Source organism: Dryobates pubescens, chromosome Z (genome assembly GCF_014839835.1).
Source record: "Dryobates pubescens isolate bDryPub1 chromosome Z, bDryPub1.pri, whole genome shotgun sequence".
NCBI lineage: Eukaryota > Metazoa > Chordata > Aves > Piciformes > Picidae > Dryobates > Dryobates pubescens.
In genome coordinates this window covers 105927610-105950630 of record NC_071657.1, presented here as the reverse complement: position 1 = coordinate 105950630, position 23021 = coordinate 105927610, and the positions used below count along the sequence as shown (strand labels likewise).

General features: G+C 36.6%; 1 protein-coding gene across 1 annotated transcript in view; it reads left to right on the top strand.

The window, feature by feature from the left end:
- Nucleotides 1-22508, top strand: part of CPNE8 (copine 8) — a 78421-nt gene extending 55913 nt beyond the window's left edge. Inside the window, exons 13-20 of the mRNA XM_009910186.2 lie at nucleotides 449-510; nucleotides 6292-6338; nucleotides 6842-7023; nucleotides 9251-9378; nucleotides 10853-10955; nucleotides 14178-14235; nucleotides 16992-17065; nucleotides 21553-22508. Coding sequence (XP_009908488.1) covers nucleotides 449-510; nucleotides 6292-6338; nucleotides 6842-7023; nucleotides 9251-9378; nucleotides 10853-10955; nucleotides 14178-14235; nucleotides 16992-17065; nucleotides 21553-21741 — 843 coding nt within the window. The 3' untranslated portion in view covers nucleotides 21742-22508. The remainder of the gene's footprint in view (nucleotides 1-448; nucleotides 511-6291; nucleotides 6339-6841; nucleotides 7024-9250; nucleotides 9379-10852; nucleotides 10956-14177; nucleotides 14236-16991; nucleotides 17066-21552) is intronic.
- The last annotated feature ends 513 nt before the right edge of the window (nucleotides 22509-23021 follow it).

The window sequence follows — 23021 nt, the reverse complement described above, 5'->3', positions numbered from 1 at the left end:
ACCACAAAAAAACCCACCACACAAAAACCCCAAACAAACAAAAAAATACAAACAAAAAAAATCCAAACAAAACCAACACCAACAAAAAAAACCAAACAAAAAACCCCACCCCAGCAATAACAGCAAAACCCTAACAACCAAACCACTGCCACCACAAAAAAAACCAAAACAAACCAAAACAAAAGAAAGCAAACAAACCAACCCTAAACACAAAATCTCAGCAATTGTAGCAGGCTTCCATATTTGTCTCTTCCCTTTCAAGATCTGCCTGTTGAAATAATTGTTGTTTTTTTTCTTTCTTTCTTTCTTGTGTTTTTAATATTGTTTTCACTGATACTGTAGGAAGTTGCATCTTAAGGGCAGAACACTAAACACATTATGCTTATGTCTCTACTTGTTCAACTGGGAAATGACAATTCGTGTCTGACTGTCTTTTATTTGCTTTCAGGTAACATTGCTTTCCTTCCTAATTGAAACAGAAGTTTCATTCCTTGACTATATTAAAGGCGGGTATGTGATTGGCAACAAACCTTTCTTGTTTTCACAGTCTCATTGTGCTGCACTAATAATTTGTTTGTGTACTTTGCATATATTGACTCTAGTATCTGTGAAGGGCTGGGGTTTTTTCCTTATTTTAGAGGCTGTACTTTCCTAAATAATACCTGCAGATAATTATTGATGTAAGTTAAGTTATGGAACTTCGCTTCTAATGTTGGAATTGGTGTTAGTACTGAAACACTGAGTAGTGACGTCTGTGACGTCAGCCAGTGAAAACTGGATTAACCAGAAGGGAATTAACTGTATACTATTAAATTAGTAAAATGTCTTTTTATTTTCTCTAATTACACTGACCTTTGGTGTATTTAATATTTTATATAGAGCTTTTCCACTTCAAAGGCATCTTTTCAATACTAATTATGGGAAATTCATACCACGTTCAGTTTCTCATTTATTGTCATTTTCCCAAAAGGGAAGTAGAGACAGAAGTATCAAATGGTTTAGCCTAGAATATGACTGGAAATCAGATCAAATCTCAGAAATTCCTGGCTCTTAAGCTGCCTGTCAAATAATCTCAAAGGTAAATAGAAATGATTTGTTAGATGTTGCTAATCACTTTATGTGGATTTTTGAGGCACACAGTCTTTATTTTAGAGCATTGATTATCAGTGAAAAAAGAAGTTTTTCAACAAGTCTTCAATCAGACTTCAGTGGAACTGAAAAAAGTCTGTGTTGTGTTTAGGTAGTAGCAGTATAGGACTTGACCTTTGTTCCCAACAGTGGTAATCCATCAGCTGAGCTATTGCTTAAGGTTTATTCCTAAAATATTCATCATTGAAGTTCATTAAGTTCTGACACTCCCAATCATAACTGTTAGCTACAGAGAAACTGTCAGTAAGCTAGCTTGACTGCCATAGCAAGGCAAGGTTTTAAAAACATGAAACTTGAAGTTATATTCCTTACTGAACGGATAGCTTGTAGATCATTGTTAAAATATACTGCCAACTGTTGACCCTTAACCCACAGGCTGCTGCAGTGTATTTCTTTTTTCTCTGCTGAGGACTATCAGCCTTTTTGTTTCAGTTCTCCCAAACAGTTAAATTTTCAAGTGAGAACATTAATAAATACATATGTTCACTAAGGATAAATTCAGGTTATGTATCTCAAAACACTGTGTCTTTTTACTTAAGATTAAACCTGACAAGAATGTTTTATGCATAGTACTAAAAAATGGGAATCCTTCACTAGTTTTTTAACAGGGGTGGAAATATGTTCTCTTTAAAATTCCTATTGAATATCTTTAAAGAAATGTGTGATTTGACTTGCTCACTTGCTCATTTTTTGGTGACTGAACATATTTTCTCATTTGGATAGAACCCAGAGCTGTAAGAGTTCAGATATGATGGTTTAATATTAGAGCGTCACATGGTATATACAAGGGGTTATAGGTGGCCTTCACAGGGAGTTGTATAGGACCATTGTTGAGACATATAAATAGTGGAACACATTAGTGGAGGGAAGGGGCTTTGTCAGGGAACAGCTATCACTCCTCAGGTTTTCTGAGGAGCTAGGAGTGGGATTGGCTATCATGGCTGGCAATATCTCTCACTAGCTAGCTTCCAGTTGTACACTACGTGGGCAAGGCAATCAGGGCTGGCCCAGAGATGCTGGCCAGGCTCTAATTAGAGTCTAGATCATCAAGAAGTGGCCAGGCTGAGAATGCAAAGTACAGATACAGGTCAGGATCATGTCCACTAACTGCCAGGCAAGCTTATCACAGAATGGTAAGAATAGAATATAATAGAATAGAATAGAAGTAACCAGGTTGGAAAAGACCTTTGAGATCATCAAGTCCAACAGCTCAAAAGGGAACCTCTGCAGATCATCTAGCGCAACCCCCTGCTAAAGCAAGTATGCCTGGATCAAGTTTCACAGCAGTGTTTCCAAGTCAGTTTTGAGTGTTTCCAGAGGAGACTCCACCTCTCTGAGCAGCCTCTTCTAGTGGCGCTATCACTCTCACAGTGAAGTTCTTCCTTGTTTTTAAGTACATCAAGAAATAAAAGATGCAGAAGAAAGAAAAAGAAGATGGTATTTCAAATACATTAACTGCATTTAATTTGGTTCTAGAATAATGTGTTACCATGAAAACACTTATTAAAATGTCATCCAAATTAATTTCCTAGGCATCTTGTTTGGCTTTCATAGATGCATCTGATGTTGCCATGACACAAAGCTTTCAAATTAGTCTTCCTGTATTTATTTTTTTTTAGTTATGACTGGCTAATATTTTCCATCCTGGTGAAACAGTAGATAAATTTCACACAAAATAAACATGTTCACATGTACAGAGTATTATATGTAGTTTTGAAAATATTTTCCCCAGTGGTACTAATTTGAAGTTGAGTTGTTTGTTTGAAAGACCCGGTTTTGTGTTCCAAAACAGTTCAAGTACATTTTGACTACAGGGGTTGACCTTTATTTTATACCTTTTTACAATGTATTACTCCTTTTCTCAGAGGACAATGGGTGTGAAACTTAGTCTTCTGTGTCTCTCTTCCATAAGATCATACTCAGAAGGATGTTTCTGATATAGAATAATAGAATCATTTAGGTTGGAAAAGCCCTTTGAGATCAAGTCCAACCGTAAACCTAACACTGCCAAGTCCACCACTAAACTATGTCCCTGAGCACCATGTCTGAATGTCTTTTAAATATCTCAGGGATGGTGACTCAACCACTTCTCAGGGCAGCCTGTTCCAGTGCTTTACAAGCCTTCCAGTGAAGAAATTTGTCATAATACTCCAATCTAAACCTCCCACACACAACTTGAGCCCACTTGCCCTTGACCTATCACTTCTGATTTGTGAGAAGAGGTCTCCCCTCCACTTCCTTTTCTCCATACAACTTGTGTTGTATAATATATGAAACAAAATGGTTGTTGGAAACACAAGGCAATCGCAGTGCAAGTTTGTCCTAAGAGAGTTCAAGCTCTCTTGGTTCTCTGTAAGACATGTATGGCATTCTCTGGGATCACTGAGTCCATAACACAAAGTGACAGTTTCATTAAAGAGCATGATCCATTTTCCTGAACTATATGGACATTTAATGGCATTTTAGAATACCAAAAATTTTCCATGGTGTGGCAGGTACCCTGGGGGCTCTAAAATAGTATTAGGAACTTATATTTAGAAAACTGAAATCTAATCTATGTACAGTCATCTGTAAATTGCTGAAATTCAGTATCTAGTTTAAGTTTTTACATGTTTCTCTGTAGTGGTAGCAAGTGAAATATACATACAGATGGAAACAAATTCTAGAGATACAGACATCTGTTTTGATCTTACATAAAATGATTTTTGTAGTTGTCAAATTGGTAGATACTGTAATGTGTACACTTTTCTGCTTGTACAAAATTCACAGTCCAGATTACAGTGGATGAAAAAATTGGAGAGGGAGCTTTTTCAATTTCCTAGATGAGTTTCTGTTATCTGAAGCAGCATACATTTAACACAGATACGTTACTCTCAGGAATACTCAGGACTAATGCTGTCAGTCATTACCTGTAGTCATATGAAAATTGTCTTTGTTCTTTTTGCCATTAGATGTAAGTTTTCTTTTTTTTCTTTTGTTAGCCATTTTCCTTTTCAGTCTCATTTTACTGTGCTTTCCTCTTCTCTCTGTCTTGAATTCAGAGTTTGTGAAGCTTCTTATCAACTGGATCCAAATTGCTGATCCAGAAAATGACTTTGGAAATAAATTTTGCTTTTCTTATGCAGAGGAAAAGCTGTTTTGAGTGGGTCAGGTTTTTTCTCAGCAACTCATTCTGCAGCATGCTGAAGGATTTCTGCACTTGATGCACCTGATAGGTAAACCTTGGAAGAATCTTGTTTTACTCTTCAAACACTGCACCATACCAAAGCCCTTTATGTTTAGGTACAGGGTAATTGTAGCCCAAATGCAGTTTTGCTTAGCAGTGCCAATAAGTACTCTGAGCATAAATCTGGAAAAATGGTATTGTATTAAACATTTTTGGTTTCCCTAACATTTTAATTTGTGAGGAAGAAAACTTTCCTGTACACCGTGGTAATGATGATGGAAAACTGATCAACATGCACTTCTCAGGATCTTTTTTCTTGCAACCAACAGTGCAGAAATACATTGTGTTTAAGAAGCCATCGGACCTGACATTTTGAGTACAAATGAAAAAAAATGTGACTTGTCATGCCATTAATTTTCTTTGGGTGAAACTGTATAAAGCAGGATGCAGAAGTATTGGCAGAAAACTTCTCTCATAAAGCTATAGATGGAATCTGAACTTTCTAGAAATTGCAGCAACTTTCACTAGTTTTTATTTGTTGGAAGTTGATATTGAGGCCATATTGTTTGCAGACATATTCCAGGCTACCTATATTCCAAGGACTCTTCTTGATGCTGTGGGCACTGGTAGGCTTTTACCACTTTTGGGAGACAGAGTCCACCCATAACCCCATTTAGTTTCTGCTAGCCTGGATCAATATGATAAAATGATTCTATGGAAAAAAAATTTTCCATACACAGCTTTTTATGAAATAAACAGTAATTTTTGTGGGTGTATCCAGTTTAGGTTCGAGGTGAGGAGAAAGTTCTTCACAGAGAGAGTTGTTAGCCATTGGAATGGGCTGCCCAGGGAGGTGGTGGAGTCATTGACCCTGGAAGTGTTCAAGAGGGGATTGGACGTGGCACTTGGTGCCATGGTCTAGTAGTCATGAGGTCTTGGGTGACAGGTTGGGCTTGATGATCCTTGAGGTCTTTTCCAACCTTGTTCATTCTATGATTCCATTCTATGATTCTATTTGAGCAGTAAGACTTCTACTGCAAGGCCAGGTATCAGACTGTTGGTGTTTAAATATGCATGAGTTCAATCTGTTCAGTAACTTTTGAAGACCTTTAACCTCTGCAAATATGGATGTTAAGTTCATAGTTGCACATACTGAGAGGCAGAAATTTGAAAGAAGATGTAAAAGACTGAGTAAAAAGTCAGTTCTCAAATTCGTACAAAGTTTTTCTTTCATGTCTAAGAAATTATTTCCAGAATGGTAGTATTTTGTCATGAAGGAAATTGCAAAATAGAACAGTTGGAGTTGTTAAAGTTTATTAATGATTCATTTTTCTGACAGTAAATCTATGCAAACAACTGATCTGTGCACAATAATGGCTTTATTTAGCTATTACTCCAAATATAGATCTTTATATTCCTGTGTCCAGATTTTGCTTTCCTTTTCAAAGAATTACCTGGATATGCTTACTCAAAGTATTGGCTATGTTCACAATAAAGTAATTCACCTCCAAAAACTATGATACCCTGTCCAAAGATTTTGTGCACAGCATGATTTCAAAAGCGTTCTAATTGAAGACACAGTTCTATTGTTAAGGACAAGATTCGTTAAAGATTACTTTCCTTGTCAAAGACTTCCATGAGTAGGGCCAAAATATGTCCAAGGAAAAGTCAGTATTACTGACACATTAATAATATTTATGGATATCAATATCTTTATTAATGGTTTAGAATTTTTCATGAACAAAAAATGAGGGCTGTGATAAAGTAACTGTTTTCAGTGTGTTAATAAAACGGTGCTGTGTAGCTCTTGGCTGAAACCATGTAAAAGAGTATTTTTAGTGTTTATTTTCTGTATTAGAAAGTCAGGATCCTACAGTTTGTCCACAAACAATGTTTTTATTGTGGTTTTTTTTTCTTTTTTTTTTCCCATATGACAGTAAAACTATTAATAAGATTTGTATTTGTTTTTTCTGCAGAACCCAAATCAATTTCACAGTAGCTATTGATTTCACAGCCTCAAATGGTAAGAATAAAAAGAAATATTTTGTGTTTGTGCATATGCTGTGTTCAGTTTTAAGTGTGTGTGTTCATACCCATGTCAGTACTCTGCTTAACTTCCACTGTATTATTGATTATCAGTATGCCTGACACCACCTGGAATCAGGATTCAGTTTTGTTGAGCAACAGAACAGAAGCCAATTCCTGTCCAAAAAAAGCAGGGCAAAAATAGCAGATAAAATCTGAAAAAGCTACAACGTAACAAATTGAATAAGTATGAACATTTTGCTAATATTTGTGTACTTCTGATTATTATTTCTGGCTTAGAAGACCATATCGAGAGGGGACAAGAAAGGAGTTTCAGAGGGAATGAGGCTGAAGTGGAGTGAAGCAGAGACGTTTTCATGAGTTTTCAAAGTCATTTAACATTCTTTTCAGTTTCTGCTTTCTTTAAATGTCTGTCATTTTTAAGAGAGAAAATTTATAAGTGATTCAATTTTAAAGTAAATCTGGGCCTTGCTTCAACAGGTAACCCTTCACAACCTACTTCACTTCACTACATGAATCCCTATCAGCTGAATGCTTATGGCATGGCACTGAAAGCAGTAGGTGAAATAATTCAGGACTATGATAGTGATAAAATGTTTCCAGCTCTAGGTTTTGGAGCTAGACTGCCTCCAGATGGAAGGGTATCACATGAATTTGCACTGGTAAGTAAATGTTTATATATAGTTTTAATTTCTTCACTTCAACAAAGTTTTGAGAGTTAGGTTGTAGCCTTAAGCAATCAGTGGGCAAGTAAAGAACAGAGAATGTGTTAATTCTTCAAAGAAAATTTTTCATCATAGTGAAGTTACTGAGAAAAATCCAGACTCAAGAAGTCCCTGTAGGCTGAAAGTAGTAATAAAGAAAAGTAATCATCTTTAACCTCAGCTGTAGCAGCATGAGGAACAGATGCTTGAAACACTTCAAATTGAAGCTTATCTATTTTAAGAAGCAAGTGAATCATGATCCATAATCTTTCATTATTATTGTTATTGTTCTCTCTCATTGTTTAAGATTCCTTTATCTTGTACAGGCTGCTAGTTTAGGGACATAGATATAACTAGAAGATGAGGTGACAAGAACAAATCTAAGACTGGTCCATGTGCCAGTTAAATTATAAAAATTTAAGAAGATTTGCCAGAAAGGTTGATGTGTTTATATTTATGCTTGTGAATAATGTGACTTTTTGTGTGGCAAGATCATACACACATACCTTGAGGCTATTAAAACAACAGATTTATTCTTGGCTACTTTCAGTTTTAAAAGCTGTTGCTAAAATTAATTCAGTTAATTCATGAGGCATTATGGAGTTTTACAGAGGAAAAAATGGTCTTTTTTCCTTCATGTATAAACATATGTAAGTGTCTCCTGTTTAATGCTAAAACAGTGTTTTCAGCACTGTTTTAATGTTCTAGATTGGTTCTGTGTGGTGGGTTGAAGTTTCACCCCAGCATTAACTTTTAGCCAGACCAACTCAGAAGCAAATAAAGCTGTATTTACAAGCAAAAACTACACTCTACAATGGAATGCAATGACTATGTACAAAATATACAGTATTTACAATATTATACAGATATTTACAATTAGTAAACAACAGGGAAAAAACCCTGGTCAAAAAGACCAGAGAAGCTATTCCACTTTCCCCCCACCCCCTGTCTCAAATGAGAGAGGAGTGGAGAGAGAAGCACTGGGTTAGACTTATCCAAGGCCAGCCAGAAGCACGCTGTCTCTCCCAAGCAAAGCAAACCATCCAGAGATCAGAAGAGAAGAGAAAAAAGGGAAGAATTGTTATGGTACAGCTCCTCTTATTCCAGATATTTACCCAATGAATTTGTTCAGAATAATCTTTTGTTTTCCTTTTTACACCCAATAGTGATTTATTTATATTTTTCTACTTTTCTGCTCGAAACCTGTAACTAAATTTTAAGGGCATAGCCTAAACCCACCACATTCTGTGAAAAATCCCCTTTGCTTTCCTAGACTCTCAGGGATGTATACTCTGCCTCAGAATGTGGTACTGGCCCATTAAACCAATGAGATGTTGGTATATAAAGGAAAGTATGGTTATTTGGAAGCTTTTGAAGAGTTACATGTATCATTTGCCTGGTCTTATGTGGGTCATTATTCTGGGATTCAGTTTATGTTTCTGTTGTCACCTCTAAATAGGTATCCTTATTATAGAGGCATTGTGGACATAGGTAGTAAAATGCCTAACCAAAGACTTCACTGTCTCAACCATTTTAATGGGTTCCCAAAGAATAAGTTCTTCTCTTCATTTGTTTCTACCAGATCAAAAATCAGGTTTCCATCAGAGAGTTTAGAGTTTACCTTGCCCACATATAGAGTATGAATGTCAAGGTCTGGCTACCATTCATTTTTTAAATATTTTAAAATAAGAAATCATAGGACCAGAAAACTGTGCTCCTAAAAAAGAGTCCAGTTTTACATCCACCCTCTGTTTCATGTTCAGATCCACACAAGAGAATGTCCATTGCTGTTTCATGTAGAATAGAATAAACCAGGTTGGAAGCGACCTTCAAGATCATCACGTCCAACCTATTATCCAACCCACCTAATCAACTAAACCATGCAACCAAGCACCCTATCAAGTCTCCTCCTAGGATTGTGTAGGATTGCTTAATTCCACTTAAGATGGTATATAAGTGTTGGAACCAGTTCCAGTGAGGCTACTAGAATATCCTTTCCTAGCCAGTTAGCGCTCACAACCAGCCAGGGTACTTGCATTGGGCATTTGTAGTAAGCTCTATGAACAGATGCTAGAATGCTTAGGACTTTGCTATTTAGAAATGCACACTAGGTAGTGTCCACTAACCTATATCCCTTTTGCTTCATAATTACTTCTAGTAATTAATCATCTCTTATTTTCATTAGAATGGAAACCCTCAAAATCCATACTGCCATGGAATTGATGGTGTAATGGAGGCATATTACATGAGTCTAAAATCTGTACAGCTTTATGGACCAACAAACTTTGCCCCTGTAATTAATCATGTAGCCAGGTAAGGACTGGAACAGATACTTTGCAGAAACAGTTGTGAGTACAACTTATAAAATACTAACAGTTGCATGATGCTAAACAATGAGTAAGGTATGTACAATTCTTTTTGTTTATTTAGTCTAACATGGTTAACTTGTACCTTTGAGTGGGTCTGAAGATCACGTGCCAATATTATGAGGAATTTCATCACTCATGAAAAAGAAATACAAGTGATCTAGCTGATCCACCCCATGTTAGGAGAAACCATAATGAAAAAAAAAAATTGTGAGATCACTCTGCCACGTTTCTTTTTTGCCCTTTTGAGCATGGAATTTTTGCTTTGTAGGAAAGATAAATTCATTAAAATAAAATAAAAATAGGCAAATATAGTTCCTTTAGTTCCAAAATGCCCAAAACATGGACAGTTTTTTCCAGGGCCTTCTGTGGCAGCAATTTCCAGCTGGCACTGTTAAGGCAATCGTACAGCAGCCAATGCTGAGGAGCCACAGTGTTGTGTTATGCAACACCTCATGTAACTTCTCAAAGTAAAACTCTCCTTGTGTATGTAGAAGGTTCTTAAGAAGGAAAATGTTGCATTGTTTTGATGGCTCAGATAATTCAGCTGAGTAACTACCTGACTAGATTTCACTTTATTTATAGACACAGAGAAAGAAATAATGTTTATAAGATGAAGCAATACAGCTGTGTAAATCATTGTATTGTTAATGTATGAGCTTGCAAAATACCTGATTTTTGTAGCAAGACTTATTTGTTTGCTATCTCTTCATGCTGTTGTTAGTTCTACAGTCCAATGAAAAATAATTTCCAAATTTGATATTGACAATAATTTTCTGTGCATGCCAACATAGGTAGAGAACCAATTTCAGTTATTTGTTACTAGGATTAGTTATTCCATCTTCAAGTCATAACATTCAGATTATGCATCTGTATATACCATTGACTGTCTAGGAATTAGCTATCTCCTTTTAATCTTTCCTTTGACAGGATCCCCCCAGTAGCAGTTTTCAGACTGTAAGGAAATGTGCCAGTCCTTATGATAGCTGAATTCTGTATACGTGTCATTCAGTGTCTTCATTAGCCATGTTAGCTAGAAATCTAACCCATCAACATTTCTGGCTCTCTCTTCTTCCTTTGAACTGGTTGCCTCAGCTGAACTGAGTAGTTCAGGATTTGGCAGTCAGTCCCAAGTTCATTGCAAACATTGAATTACTTGATCTAGCATTGGCACAATCTGAGTTCTTTTTCTCACCAGTTGTTTCTCAGGCGTATTTGTCAGTTTTGCAGAATACAGAGGCCTGTCACCAGCATTTATAGTTCTTCCATTTAACTTTTGTCTAAATACCAAATTATTGCAAACTTTGGGAACTGTTTCTGGTAGCAAATAACAAAACATTATAGTGGAAGAGCTATCATATTAATTCCTATGCTTAAAGGGTTTCTTAGTACTCTCATAATGTTGCTTTTTCTTCCTTTAGATATGCTGCTTCAGTAAAAGATGGCTCCCAGTATTTTGTTCTTCTCATTATTACAGACGGAGTTATTTCTGATATGGCTCAGACAAAAGAATCCATAGTGAATGTAAGTTTTGCTGAAGGTATTGAAAACTAAAAGAAATATCTTTCTAGGAAATACTATTTTAGGCAGTAAACTAAATCAGTTAAGAGTTCAGGCACTATTTTTTCCCATAAATTAAATATTTTTTCAAACAGCCAAAGTTTATTATTCTTAAAGAAAAAAAAAAAAAAAGAAAGTAAAAGTTGAATTTCAGCTTGATTAGTCAGTGTTTTACAGGAAGTGATACTCTTCTTTCTAACACTGTGTGTTTCTATGACTTCTTTTTTTCTGCTTCTTTCCTCCTCCTTCCTGCACATCCTACCACACAGTTTTTCATACTGAATAGCAATTGCAAACAGCTTTGTTCTCCTGTGCTTTTTAAAAACTGCCCTAAAGTTTCTCATCTCAAATGGTAAAGCATACTAGTCATCTGATTTCCTTCTAAATTGTCCACTGGAATTTTGGAAGTTCTTAATGTTATTTCAGTTTCTGTATTATTATTTTCAGTATTTTTCTCAACAAAGCTATTATGCCTGTAAGTAATATTCTGTATTATGAACAAGTTCCACTTTGCTTTTTCCCCTGGGAAATGTCAGATGAAAATGCACACAGTAACAATTTCCAGAGATGATTTGAAAAGATATATACCAATAGTTTTGAACATACTGCAGTAGTTGATCTAGTTAATTGTGGGTGATCTAGCTAATGATGGGTGGAAAACCTACGTTAAAATAATTCAGCATCATGTTGAAATGAGTAGTGTAGGTGGCCTGTTTTTGAAAGCTTACTTTCACTACCTCCTGTAGAAATGTGGTACTGTTCCATTTTGTAGGGTGCACATGAAAATATTACTGAAATGTTCTGTCTTTCACTGGAAAGCAAGATGCCCTCAGGGTCTAGGCAGCAACATGTAGACAGAGTCTGTGTTAATAAGAGCTCTTAACAGCCCACCTGGTAAGTTTTTGCACCCAAAGCTGTAACTGTGTTTGAAGGTACCAGTTTACTTCCTCTCCTCTTCCAGTTTAATTATTTAAATAGAACAAACTAACTCTCACTTTTAAAGGAGATAAACAAGCTTTTAGCTTGGAAGTTCATCATCTAGTGTAGCCTAGAAGTTTGGAACGTAGGTTCTTTTAGGTGACAAAAAAGTCCCTAAGTAAGAGACCAGCAAGTCCAGTTGGTTGATACCTTGCAAGATTAAGTAACTTGCCACTAAGGCATACAGAAAAATCTTGCTTCCAATAGTAGTTGATTTCCAGGTTGATCTGCAACTGTCTGGAAACACAACAGATGCATTGTTTTGTTGGATTGAGTGGATATTTGGGAATACTTGCTGTCTTGTCTTTTTATGAAGATGCATTCATTTTCCTGGATACTTCCTGAAATGTAAGCACAGAAAGAACTAAATAAGTGTGATTGAACAGTATTAGTCTTACAAACATCCAAAATAATAAAAGGGCAGTGCTATTCAATGCAACTTGATATGTATAAAACTCAGAAAAATTATATTTCATTTTTAACACTAATTATGCTTTTAGGCATCTTTCTTGTTACAGAATATATGTCAGACACATTTCTGTTTTACCAAACTATTCAAAGGTTATGCTGTCATTCAGGAAATGCCAACACTTCAGTTCACATGCAAAAGTTTAACTCTTTGTCTTTATGCTGTCCTTTCCCCTACTGTTTCATATACATTGTATTACATAATACTGTGCCTGTGTGAGTAGGAATCTCTTAAAAGGAATTTTTTCTTTATGATCTGTTCTAAGATGTGCCTTCATGTTGCAAAAATATGTTGTAGTCACTCTTATGGACTTATGCAGCGCACTGTAATTCACTTACAGTTACCCTGTATGTATGACCCTTAATCACAGAATCACAAACTGATTGATCTTGGAAGTGACCTCTGGGCATCATCTCAACCACCACTCCTGCCTGAGCAGGGCCACCTAAAGCTGTTTGCCCAGAACCACAGCAAAACGGCTTCTACTATAATCTTCAGTAGCATATTAGTATTTAACTCACAAGGGTTTATTATATTTTATTTTTTTACTCTACTACAACATTTTAGCTGAAATATTGACTATGTTGTAATACTTTTGAGATGATTTTGCAGGCAGTGCATAGTTTACAGTGTAGAATGCACAGAGCTGTAGAACGTTAAGTAGAATGGTGTATTTGCATTGCTGTAAATAGCATAGTAATTGACTGTAAATCTTCTGCTTAAAAAACACATACTTTTATATGTAGCCTTACAACAGATAAAGAATGGGAAATTGATATAATATATCTTGAATGAGCATATCTTTTAAATGAGGGAGAAAACCACTTTTTATATTCCAAAAGAAAAATATAATAGTATGTTCTAAAACCACTTGACTTCAGACTTCAGTGAAGGCAAGTTTAATTTAGCAGAGAGTGTACATCTACAATTTTTGGCCAGATCACTGCAGACATTTCAGAATTCCCTAAAACATCTTAATAAGGAACACTTTCCAACTCTGGCATTTGGTAGATGAGGTTTTTGAGTTGTTATCCTCTTCAACAGTGATGGTTTCAGATTATTTCTGTAACCAAGCAGATATCTGGTGCTACTATCGGGGCAAGAGAATCCAATACTTATGGTACTCTCTTCATAACGTTAAAGGCTTTATTCAGGGAAAGCCAGATACCATCTCTGCCTTGTTTCCTTAGATGAAAAAGATTAAGTAAAATTAAAAACTTTACCATAAGCCAGATCAATCTCTTTTTCACTTTGTAGCATGACTGACTGACTTGAATAAAATTTCATTCATAGAAGAAATGTAAGACAAATGTTGCTCAAATAGTTTATTTATTCCCTTAAGAAAAATTGGCATAAGACCTATATAATTCCGACCAGATGGTGAATATCAAGAAACAGCAAAGCACATTTAAATAAATGTCAGTGCACATATTTGCAATTATTGTCAGCTTACAGAAGTTTCTAAGATAAATTTGGCATGTTGGTTGTCATATTAGTAGTCAATCCTAACACAGTTTGTTGTATTTAATTGCAATCCTCTGCTATTCAGAAACTTAGTAAAGTAAATTAAAATAATCATCTGTCTTGCAAGATGTTACCACTCAAATTTGTAGGTGAAAAAAAGGAATTGTTCTTTAAAACATAAGTTATGCAAGTTTTTTATTCAGATTGTCCTCAGATCTCACATATTATTGGCAGATATTATACAATATGTTATACCTCTTTTTCTTATTTTGAAGGCTTCAAGGCTTCCAATGTCAATAATTATAGTTGGGGTAGGACCAGCAGAGTTTGATGGTAAGTGTTCTATGGGATATTTTTCTTTGTAATTTGTTTACGTTTCCATAATATGTAGCTTTTCAAACAAATACTGTTCTTTAAAAGAACATAACATGGAGCAAGCAGTAAGCAGTGTTGACATTTCCAGTTGGATTGATTGGTGACTCAGTATGATTACAAGCTACCATGTGGAGCTGTGGAGCCCCTCAGGCTCTCTGTTCAAGTCACAGAGCCATATGGGGGCTCAGCATTTACAGAGCTCCAGAAGATGAGTGGGAAAGCCCCCAACAACACAGTAAATTAAGTATACTCAAATAATGTTGAATTTCTTCAGCATGGGTATTTAGTTGCCTTGTGAAGTGTCAGTTGACTGGAGCTATTGATCATCCGTTCTTATTGCAGTAATAAAATACTGAGAAAAATAAATATATTTGAGGAGATGATCTGAGCTAAAGTAAGTTACACTAGATAACAGGAATGAGCCTTACTATGTGGCAGCATATTACAGCAGAAGATAAATTACTAGGATTATTTACATACTCTTTCATGTGGTGTTCTAGAACATCATTAGCTGTTGCAATAATTAAGCTGCTTTGGTTATTTGGACTAATTTATTAAGTGCCATCATATGTATCACTACACTGTGAAGTGCAGCTATTCCCTGTATATCTATTCCTCAAAGTCCTGTATCCTTTCTTTTTCATTCTAGTACTTCTGGTTAGGCAGTATGCACGGTTTTGTACATGAAATATACTTAGTACTACCAGAGATGTATAATGTAAGTAGTCAGTAATAACTGTACATGTTAATTCTTATATGAATATTGTAAGATTATGGAAACAAGAGGAAAAAAATAACACACATGCATAAAATTTATTGGGGGTTGATAGACTTATGCTTTTTGACAAAGTGTGTTAGTGATAATTTTGAGTATCTTGTTCCTTGAAGAGATTGTCCAGGTGGGAGCTTACACTTCAGATGATTGTATGCCACATGCAAGGAGAAAAGACAGTTTATGTTCATAAATGCATATGAGGGAAATTTGCAGTCTTTGTTTCTACCCCTGAGAATTCTGACTTTAGTTGTACATTATTTACTTTTCTCTTATCCCTCCTTTGTCTTTTCTCTTTCTCCATGTTTGCCCAGGCTCCCTTTAACTCGGTCAGATTCTGTCTTTACTCCTGAAGGTTTTCTTTGGACAGCTCTGTCCTGGGGTGTCCTTCATGTTGCTTGTCTTAAGGCAGGATTCCGCTTGTACTTGCATATACAGTTTCCATCTTTGCACCCACAGTCCTTGAGTGCCTAAGTGAAATTCACCTGCTAAATCTGTAGTTCCAAAGGCAGAGAAATTACCTTTCTATCTACAGAAGCTCTCTCTGGGGAAAAAAAAAACCAAGACTCTGTCTTGTGTGGATGCTGAAGAACTGGGGAGGGAGGTGGGTATGTGGGAGAGGGGGAGGGTGTATGTTTCAGGCACAGTGCCTTACAATTCAAATGCCAGCTCATCTGCAGTAGAGAGACTGAGGTAATCTTCTCTAGATACCACTGCTTCCTCAATCTCCCAGCCACTGGGGCCTACCAGAGGGGTTCTTAAAAGTATGGAACTCAGATAGATGGCACATACATTTGACAGAACTTTAGTTAAGGATATGAGGATGACTATAACAGATCAGATGGAGGCTCCATTTTGCTCAGTATTCTGTGTCTGACATGGTCATGCCTGGGTATATAGAGACCATTAAAAACAGCATGAGCAAATATGATACTTCACTGAACATTGCTTTTATACTTGAATTTCCTGAGCAGGATGTGCTTCATCACTGTTTTGAAAATAGTGGATCTCTCCTTCAAATACTTGTTCAGCCTTCTGATTTGAGTACATATGCATTTTTTGCATCAACAGCATCGCCTGTGTTCCACAGACCTACTGATTTTTGCTTTGAACAAATATGCTATTTTGTTCGGCTTGTTTGGCTCTTGATAGCATAATTTATGCTTTCTAGATCATGTATTGGAAGAACTAGGTTTTCAAATGCTGGTTTCAATAAACTCAGCTCAGAATGTAGACCCTTGAGAAGCTCAGTGATGCAGAGGTTGGATTTTCGTAGCAAATACTAAAAGGAGGGTTGTTAAATTGCAGATCCAGTGGCTGAGCAATAATCTGTGATCCCAAGTCCATCTGTTTCAACACTGGCCAGAGAGCGCACATGCCTTTCTACTAGAATGGATTTTGGCTATCTAGAAAATATTAGAGTTTTCCAAGCCCCTACTTGGAAAGATACAAGAGTTACTGATTAAACTTATATTTATTTTTTAAGAACCTCTCATTGCTTTCCATTAGCAGTTATCACTTTCCCAGTATGAATGTACGTTATTACTTCCTCATGCTGTATTCTATGGTATCTTCTGTGAGAATAATCACTGAAGCTGAAATCTGCTCCACCTGTGAAAGTGTAAATGTAGCCTTACTGAAACAGATAGACTTGTTGGTTTGAGAGCTGGAAGGATAAGGACCTCATCATTGTCTTGTTTGTTCTGAAGATGGTAATAAAGGCAAAGAGTATGTATTGCCATCAAGAAAAAGTGCAAAATTATTACAAAACATGATGTATTTTATGGTTCAAATAATCTTAAAGAGTTGCTTAAATTACAGTTGTTGGTTTTGTTGCCCTAGAGTGTAAACTGACTCAAGTTTTTCACTGTAAGATTGTTTTTGTTGTGTAGCTGAACTTGTAGATAAATTATTAATTTCTTCCTTTTTTCTTTTTTTGAAGCTATGGAAGAGCTGGATGGTGATGTTGTGAGGATTTCTTCAAGAGGGAAGTTTGCAGAAAGAGACATTGTACAGGTGGGAGAGAAAATTTAGTCTCGTGGTTAGATTTTACTGATTATGTTTATTTTGAATTCTTGTTTCTATCTGTATTCCTACTTTCCACTTTACCTTAACACTAGCATGCTTTATCTTGGAATATTCATAACAAGTCTGTGATACCTGTAAACCTTTATATAACATACAGTAGTGGAGCTGCATTCATTAGGAAATGGGAGAAGAGTTGCTTCTGTACTGCAGTTTTGCTGTAACTCCATAAAGAAAACTACTGGCTTTTGTGGAAGTTGGAGATACCTGGAGTTCTAGCAAGTGCATTTGAGATATCTAAGGTATCTTCACTTGCTTCAAACTGCCAGTCCAGAAGACCATCAGTGTCTCACAGAGCCTAAGTTGCATCTGCCACATACAACTATGCAGATAGCTCATGCTTTCATGAACCTGAGATAACAGCTGGAACAAGTTGCCCAGAGAGGTTTTTGATGCCGCATCCCTGGAAACAGTCAAGGTGAGGTTGGACAGAGCTCTGAGCAACCTAATCAAGCTGAAGATGTCCCTGCTTATTGCAAGGGGGTTTGGACCAGGTGACCTTTAGAGGTCCCTTCCAAATCAAACTGTTCTGTGATTCTGCGATCTGTATTTCTATGACTGAACCAAGCCAGAGTTCTCTGGTTCTGTTCCTGTTCTCTACAGTCATTCAGTCAGCCCAGTAGCTGTCATTCAAACCTATGCAACCATTGGCATGGTGCTGTAGTGGTTTTGGATGCATCCCACCATAATTCCTAGAACTCTGCAAGTTGTCCAAACTATCTACTTCATCCCTGCTCCAGGCATGACATCTTGTTTACCTACCCCCCTGGACAGACTTTATTTCATGATTATTTGCTTTATCAAAATGAGAGAAAGACATTTGATGGCTCTCCGCATGCTAATAATCCATGCTTGCTAAAGCAGAATATTAAAGAAGCTGACATTTGAAAAGCACTGAAAAATGTGATCAATCAGATGATGTAGAAAGAATGATATCTGTCTAAAACTAAAACTTTTATGGAAGGCATATTTTCATGGAAGTGTCAGAGTACATTTATAAAATACAGTATTTCAGTTGGAAGAAACCTACAATGGACCATCTAGTCCAACTGCCTCACCACTTCAGGGCTGACCAGAAAGGTGTTCAAGAGGGGACTGGACATGGCACTTGGTGCCATGGTTTAGTGGTCATGAGGTCTTGGGTGACAGGTTGGACTTGATGATCTTTGAGGTCTTTTCCAACATTATTGATTCTATGATTCTATGCAAGCTGCTCAGCAAAAAAAGGAAAAGGGGGTGTTGGTTAACAGGCAGCTGAATATGGGGCAGCAGTATGCCTAGGTAGCCAAGGCCAACAGCATCCTGGCATGTGTCAGAAGTAATATGGTCAGAGGATTTGGGAAGTGATTTTTCCCCTGTACTCAGCACTGGTGAGGCCACACCTCAAATACTGTGTTCAGTTTTGGGCTCCTCACTACAAGAGGGACATTGATCTGCTCGAGCACGTCCAGAGAAGGGCAATGAAGTTGGTGAAGGAGCAGCTGAGGGAACTAGGGTTGTTTAGCCTGGAATGAAGGAGGTTTAAGGGAGACCTTTTCACTCTCTACAAATACTTAAAAGGAAGTTGTAGTGAGGATTAGTCTCCAAAGTAACAAGAGGAAATGGCCTCAGGGAGGTTTAGATTGGAAATTTGGAAACATTTCTTTACCACAAGGATTGTCAAGCATTGGAACAGGCTGCCCAGGGAAGTGGTTGAGCCACCACATAATTTCTCCAAACAACAAATGGCTTTACATTCGAAGAGAGAGTTCTTCAGATGTTAGAAACAATATTTGTGAAAATGCTTTGCATTGGAAATACTCTAATTCCTGCTGAGAAATAAAAAGTAATATGCAATGAATACCCTTTTGTATTTCTTTAGGATTCATTGCATAACATTACAGAAATGTAATGAAACATTTATTTACTATTAACACATTTCAATCAGAACTTTGGCTGAAGCCATATCAAATGACCCGAAGGCAGTATTATTTGTGCTCTTTTTCTGTCAGAATACTGACAAATACATTATAGGCTAGCTTAAAAAATTAAAAGGGATAATATCAAACCCTTCAGGTTTGGTATGACCTTTATTTTCTATCTGGCAGGATAAAACTGATTGGCATTTATGAAATTAACTATTCAAATATAAAAGTTTTCTTTTGGGTGTGTTAGTTAAAACTAGCTAGTAAAATTAACTGTTAATTTTAACAGTATTGTGAAATATTGTAATCAAACTAGTAAAGGAAATACTCTTCTGCTAACAGTGAGTTGCTATCTGTTATATTTACTGCCAACTGCAGTTCGTGTAAAAGCATGACCTTCATTATTTCCTACTTTCTAGTATACATACTTATTGTAGGGACTCTCTATTACATGCATACCAATGACATTCAAGAAGGAACAACTACTTGAAACAGGGCAGGACTGGGCTGACTTCTGAAAACTGCTGGAGGTTTTTTTTATGAAATGGAGGAATCAGTACTAATAAATGGTCACCGTGTGTGCTCTGAATAGTTACTGAATAAACACTGATAAAGTGAAGACAGTTAACTATGGAACTGCATAAACCTTGCTTCCTGGCTTCATACCCTAAAAATCAAGAGTTTTTTTCCTATTATTCTCCTGCCCTTATGCCTGATACATTCTTGGACACAACACAACAAAGAGGTACAGGAGGTCCCTACCTGGAATAAAGGTTGCTCTCGTTGAAGAGGCTTGCTGACTGCTCTGGTAATCTTGTTGACTATGGCAGCCTGCACTAGCTGGCTACGCTTGAGCAGCAAGGTAAAACTAAAGTATGTTGCTGTAGAGGTCACTTCTAGCTTCAGTGATTCTGTGACTAATAAGTAGTCATCTTCTAAGCAACTGCAAATCTACTGCTTTCTATAGAAATGTCCTAAGCTGTAGATGTTTACACTTAAGTTTGGTGACAGGTTTCAGTTTGATTAACATAGTTCAAATACCTGAGATCCTTTTTCAGGAGAGCTATGCAGAGAGTCATCTCTCACTTGAATTAAAGACATCTTTTAACAGAAGATTGATGCCTAGGTAGATTTTGTAAGTTCAGAGTGAAAAGTATTGCCCAAAGTTGTTCTAAAATTTATTTAATTAAGTTCACATTAGCTGTTGTTAAAATGTTTGGTTTGGTTGACTTTTTGATTGTGTCGTTGGTTTTGTGGTGGTGTGGTGTTTTTTTTTCCCCCAAGAGATTTTTAGTTGTTTAATATATTTAGTAGATTTGTTTATTTCTGTCTTTTTGGTTGGTTGTTTTTTTTTGTGTGGGTTTTTTTTAAGATCCTTAAGATCTCTGAAATACAGCATAAACTAGAATTGAATTTAACCAGCAGTATTGGTGGTTGTGCATTCAAGAAAGCAAAATTTGGCTGTTTCTTATCATGGGCAAAAGAGTCTTCAGGTATTAGAGATTGACCAGAAGATGGGATATATGTGGGTCTGAATTCTCACTCAGTTCTAGTTTTATCCTGGGGTACAGCAGTTAATAAATCATCCCTGTTTGTGACGGGGGAAAAGGCATCATTAGGCTTTGGATTCCAGCATAGCCTAGCCTTGTCTATCAGTACCAGAAGCAGCTTTGGCCATTGAATTGTCACCCAACTGTTGCCCTGAGATAGGCTCCAAAACCTGAGCAAGCAGCAGAACTTCAAATCAGTCTTCCCTTTGGCATAACCTATTAGCCAGCTTTACCCACCATATGTCTGCATCCAGTCTGTTGTGAATAAAAGGCAAGGAGCCTAAACTGTTTCTTTTTTTCTATAGTAGTAGCACAGGCATCTCGTTCACTATTGCAAAATCCAAGCCAGAGCTGGGTGTCTAACTTCATAGGTGTTGCAAATGGGTATCAAGTTCTTTTTTGAACCCTATTTTTTTCACTTAGACTCTTTATGCATTTGTTAGCAGCATATAAAAAGTGTTCAGGTGGTTCATAGCTCTACTGGGTCTCGTGCAAAATGGCCAAGAGTACTCACTTCCAGATGGCGAGAATTCTCTTCACAAACTGCCAGAGCAGAGGCAGTCTGGTATGAGAACCTCATGAGCAGGAAACATAAACTAAGAATAGCTTTCTGAGACAGAATTATCTTACATAAAAAAAGGTTGAGCATTAAAAAAAGGTTGAGAGATAATCCAACTATATTAATGAAACAGATAATTAGCAATTGGAGCGCATCACGGCTTCTGTGACGAATTTCATCCAAGTGAAAGCACGATACTATTTCTAGCAGAAGACAGATTTTTTTGTTTGTTTTTAATTGAGATACAATGCATATACATAAAATACATAATATGAAGTACAAAATATGTGTATGTAAAATATGTAAGGCTGCAGATTCATGCACTCTAACTCCCTAGATAAAACTTATTTTTGTGTGTTCTATGTCTGCATAATGACCTGTGTGAACGTCTCTCTCGTTTTGTAGTTCGTGCCGTTCCGAGATTATATTGACAGAAGTGGAAACCACGTGCTGAGCATGGCAAGACTTGCTAAAGACGTTTTAGCTGAGATCCCAGAGCAGTTTCTGTCCTACATGAGAGTCAGAGGAATAAAGCCATCACCTGCACCACCACCCTATACACCTCCAATTCATGTATTGCAGACTCAGATCTGACTGCTCCGTAGTGCTTAGCAGTTGTCACAAGTCAGGAGTCTCTGGATGCAGCAGTAGCTTCTGATAACTTCTTGGAGATGGAAAATTTGTCTTCACGTACCAAAATTCTCCTATGGTTGCATGAGCAACTGGGAAGCTTTTAAATGCTAGGAGCAAATGTTGTTCTCTCTGAGTCTTCTGTTTCGGGTTTGGGGGGTTTGTTTGTTTTGTTGTTTGGAGGTTTTTTTCTTGAGAAAACCCCTTACTTTTTTGATGTATTTATTGGAGGGGAAAGCACAAGTCAGGATTTCAACTCAGAAGTCACTGTCCTCTCTAAATACTGTGTATATATAAATGTACAGGAATGCTGTTATTCTGTATCAATGTTTACATGTTACTATTTTTAAATTTCAGTACTTTTATAACTATTCTTAAGAATAAAAGTTTGGAATATAGACTCACATGTCTTCTAGCTTGCAATAGTTTGCCACAAGATAACAAGAAGAGCAATATCTCTTTGAATGTTTGTCCAGACAAATACAAATGAAAGCTAAGAAAAGGACAAATGGGTGTTTTCCAATACCTGAATTGCTTCAGTCAGTGCTCAGTGACCCATTCATCTCATAGTTTGAGAATAAACCCCTAAGATGGGAATAACATCATTTTATACAACTAATGACTAACTCCAAAATTTGAGAGAGAGGCATGTGTATTTTTTCAGAGGTTCTTCAATTTCTAAGTTTATCTAAGTTTACAGTTTGTGGGGTTTTTTTAACTAGTTACTGAAGCAAATTGGTTACTTGCCATCAGTAATTAAGAAAATTACCTCAAAGCTGAACTATGAGACTATTACGGTTGACTCACTGAGCTCATTAAATCTTGTCATGCATTCCTTAAAGCACTGGAAATTTTGCATCAGAAAAGTTTGGTTTTTTTGAAAGATTACAACAGCTGTTTTATAATGGACCATTTTAAACTTCATTTGAACTTTCAACTTTTTTTTCTGTCTAGATTGCCCATTCAAAGGGATGCTGGCTTTTTAATATTTGGGTTTAATATTGTCGTTTAATCACATTTCCATTCTGGATGCATGAACGATAATATTAACTAACTGGTTTAAGAATTGCACAACCATGTTGCTTTGTGCACAGTTTTTGTGTACAGAACTACCCCAAAATTTTATTGGATGCCTGTTCATATATACAGATATGTAAAATGGTTCTGCATGTACAGTTTTTACAAGATACACAGTTTTGTGAGTTCGTGTCGGGTACATTTTGTTTAGAACTAATGGCCTTAAA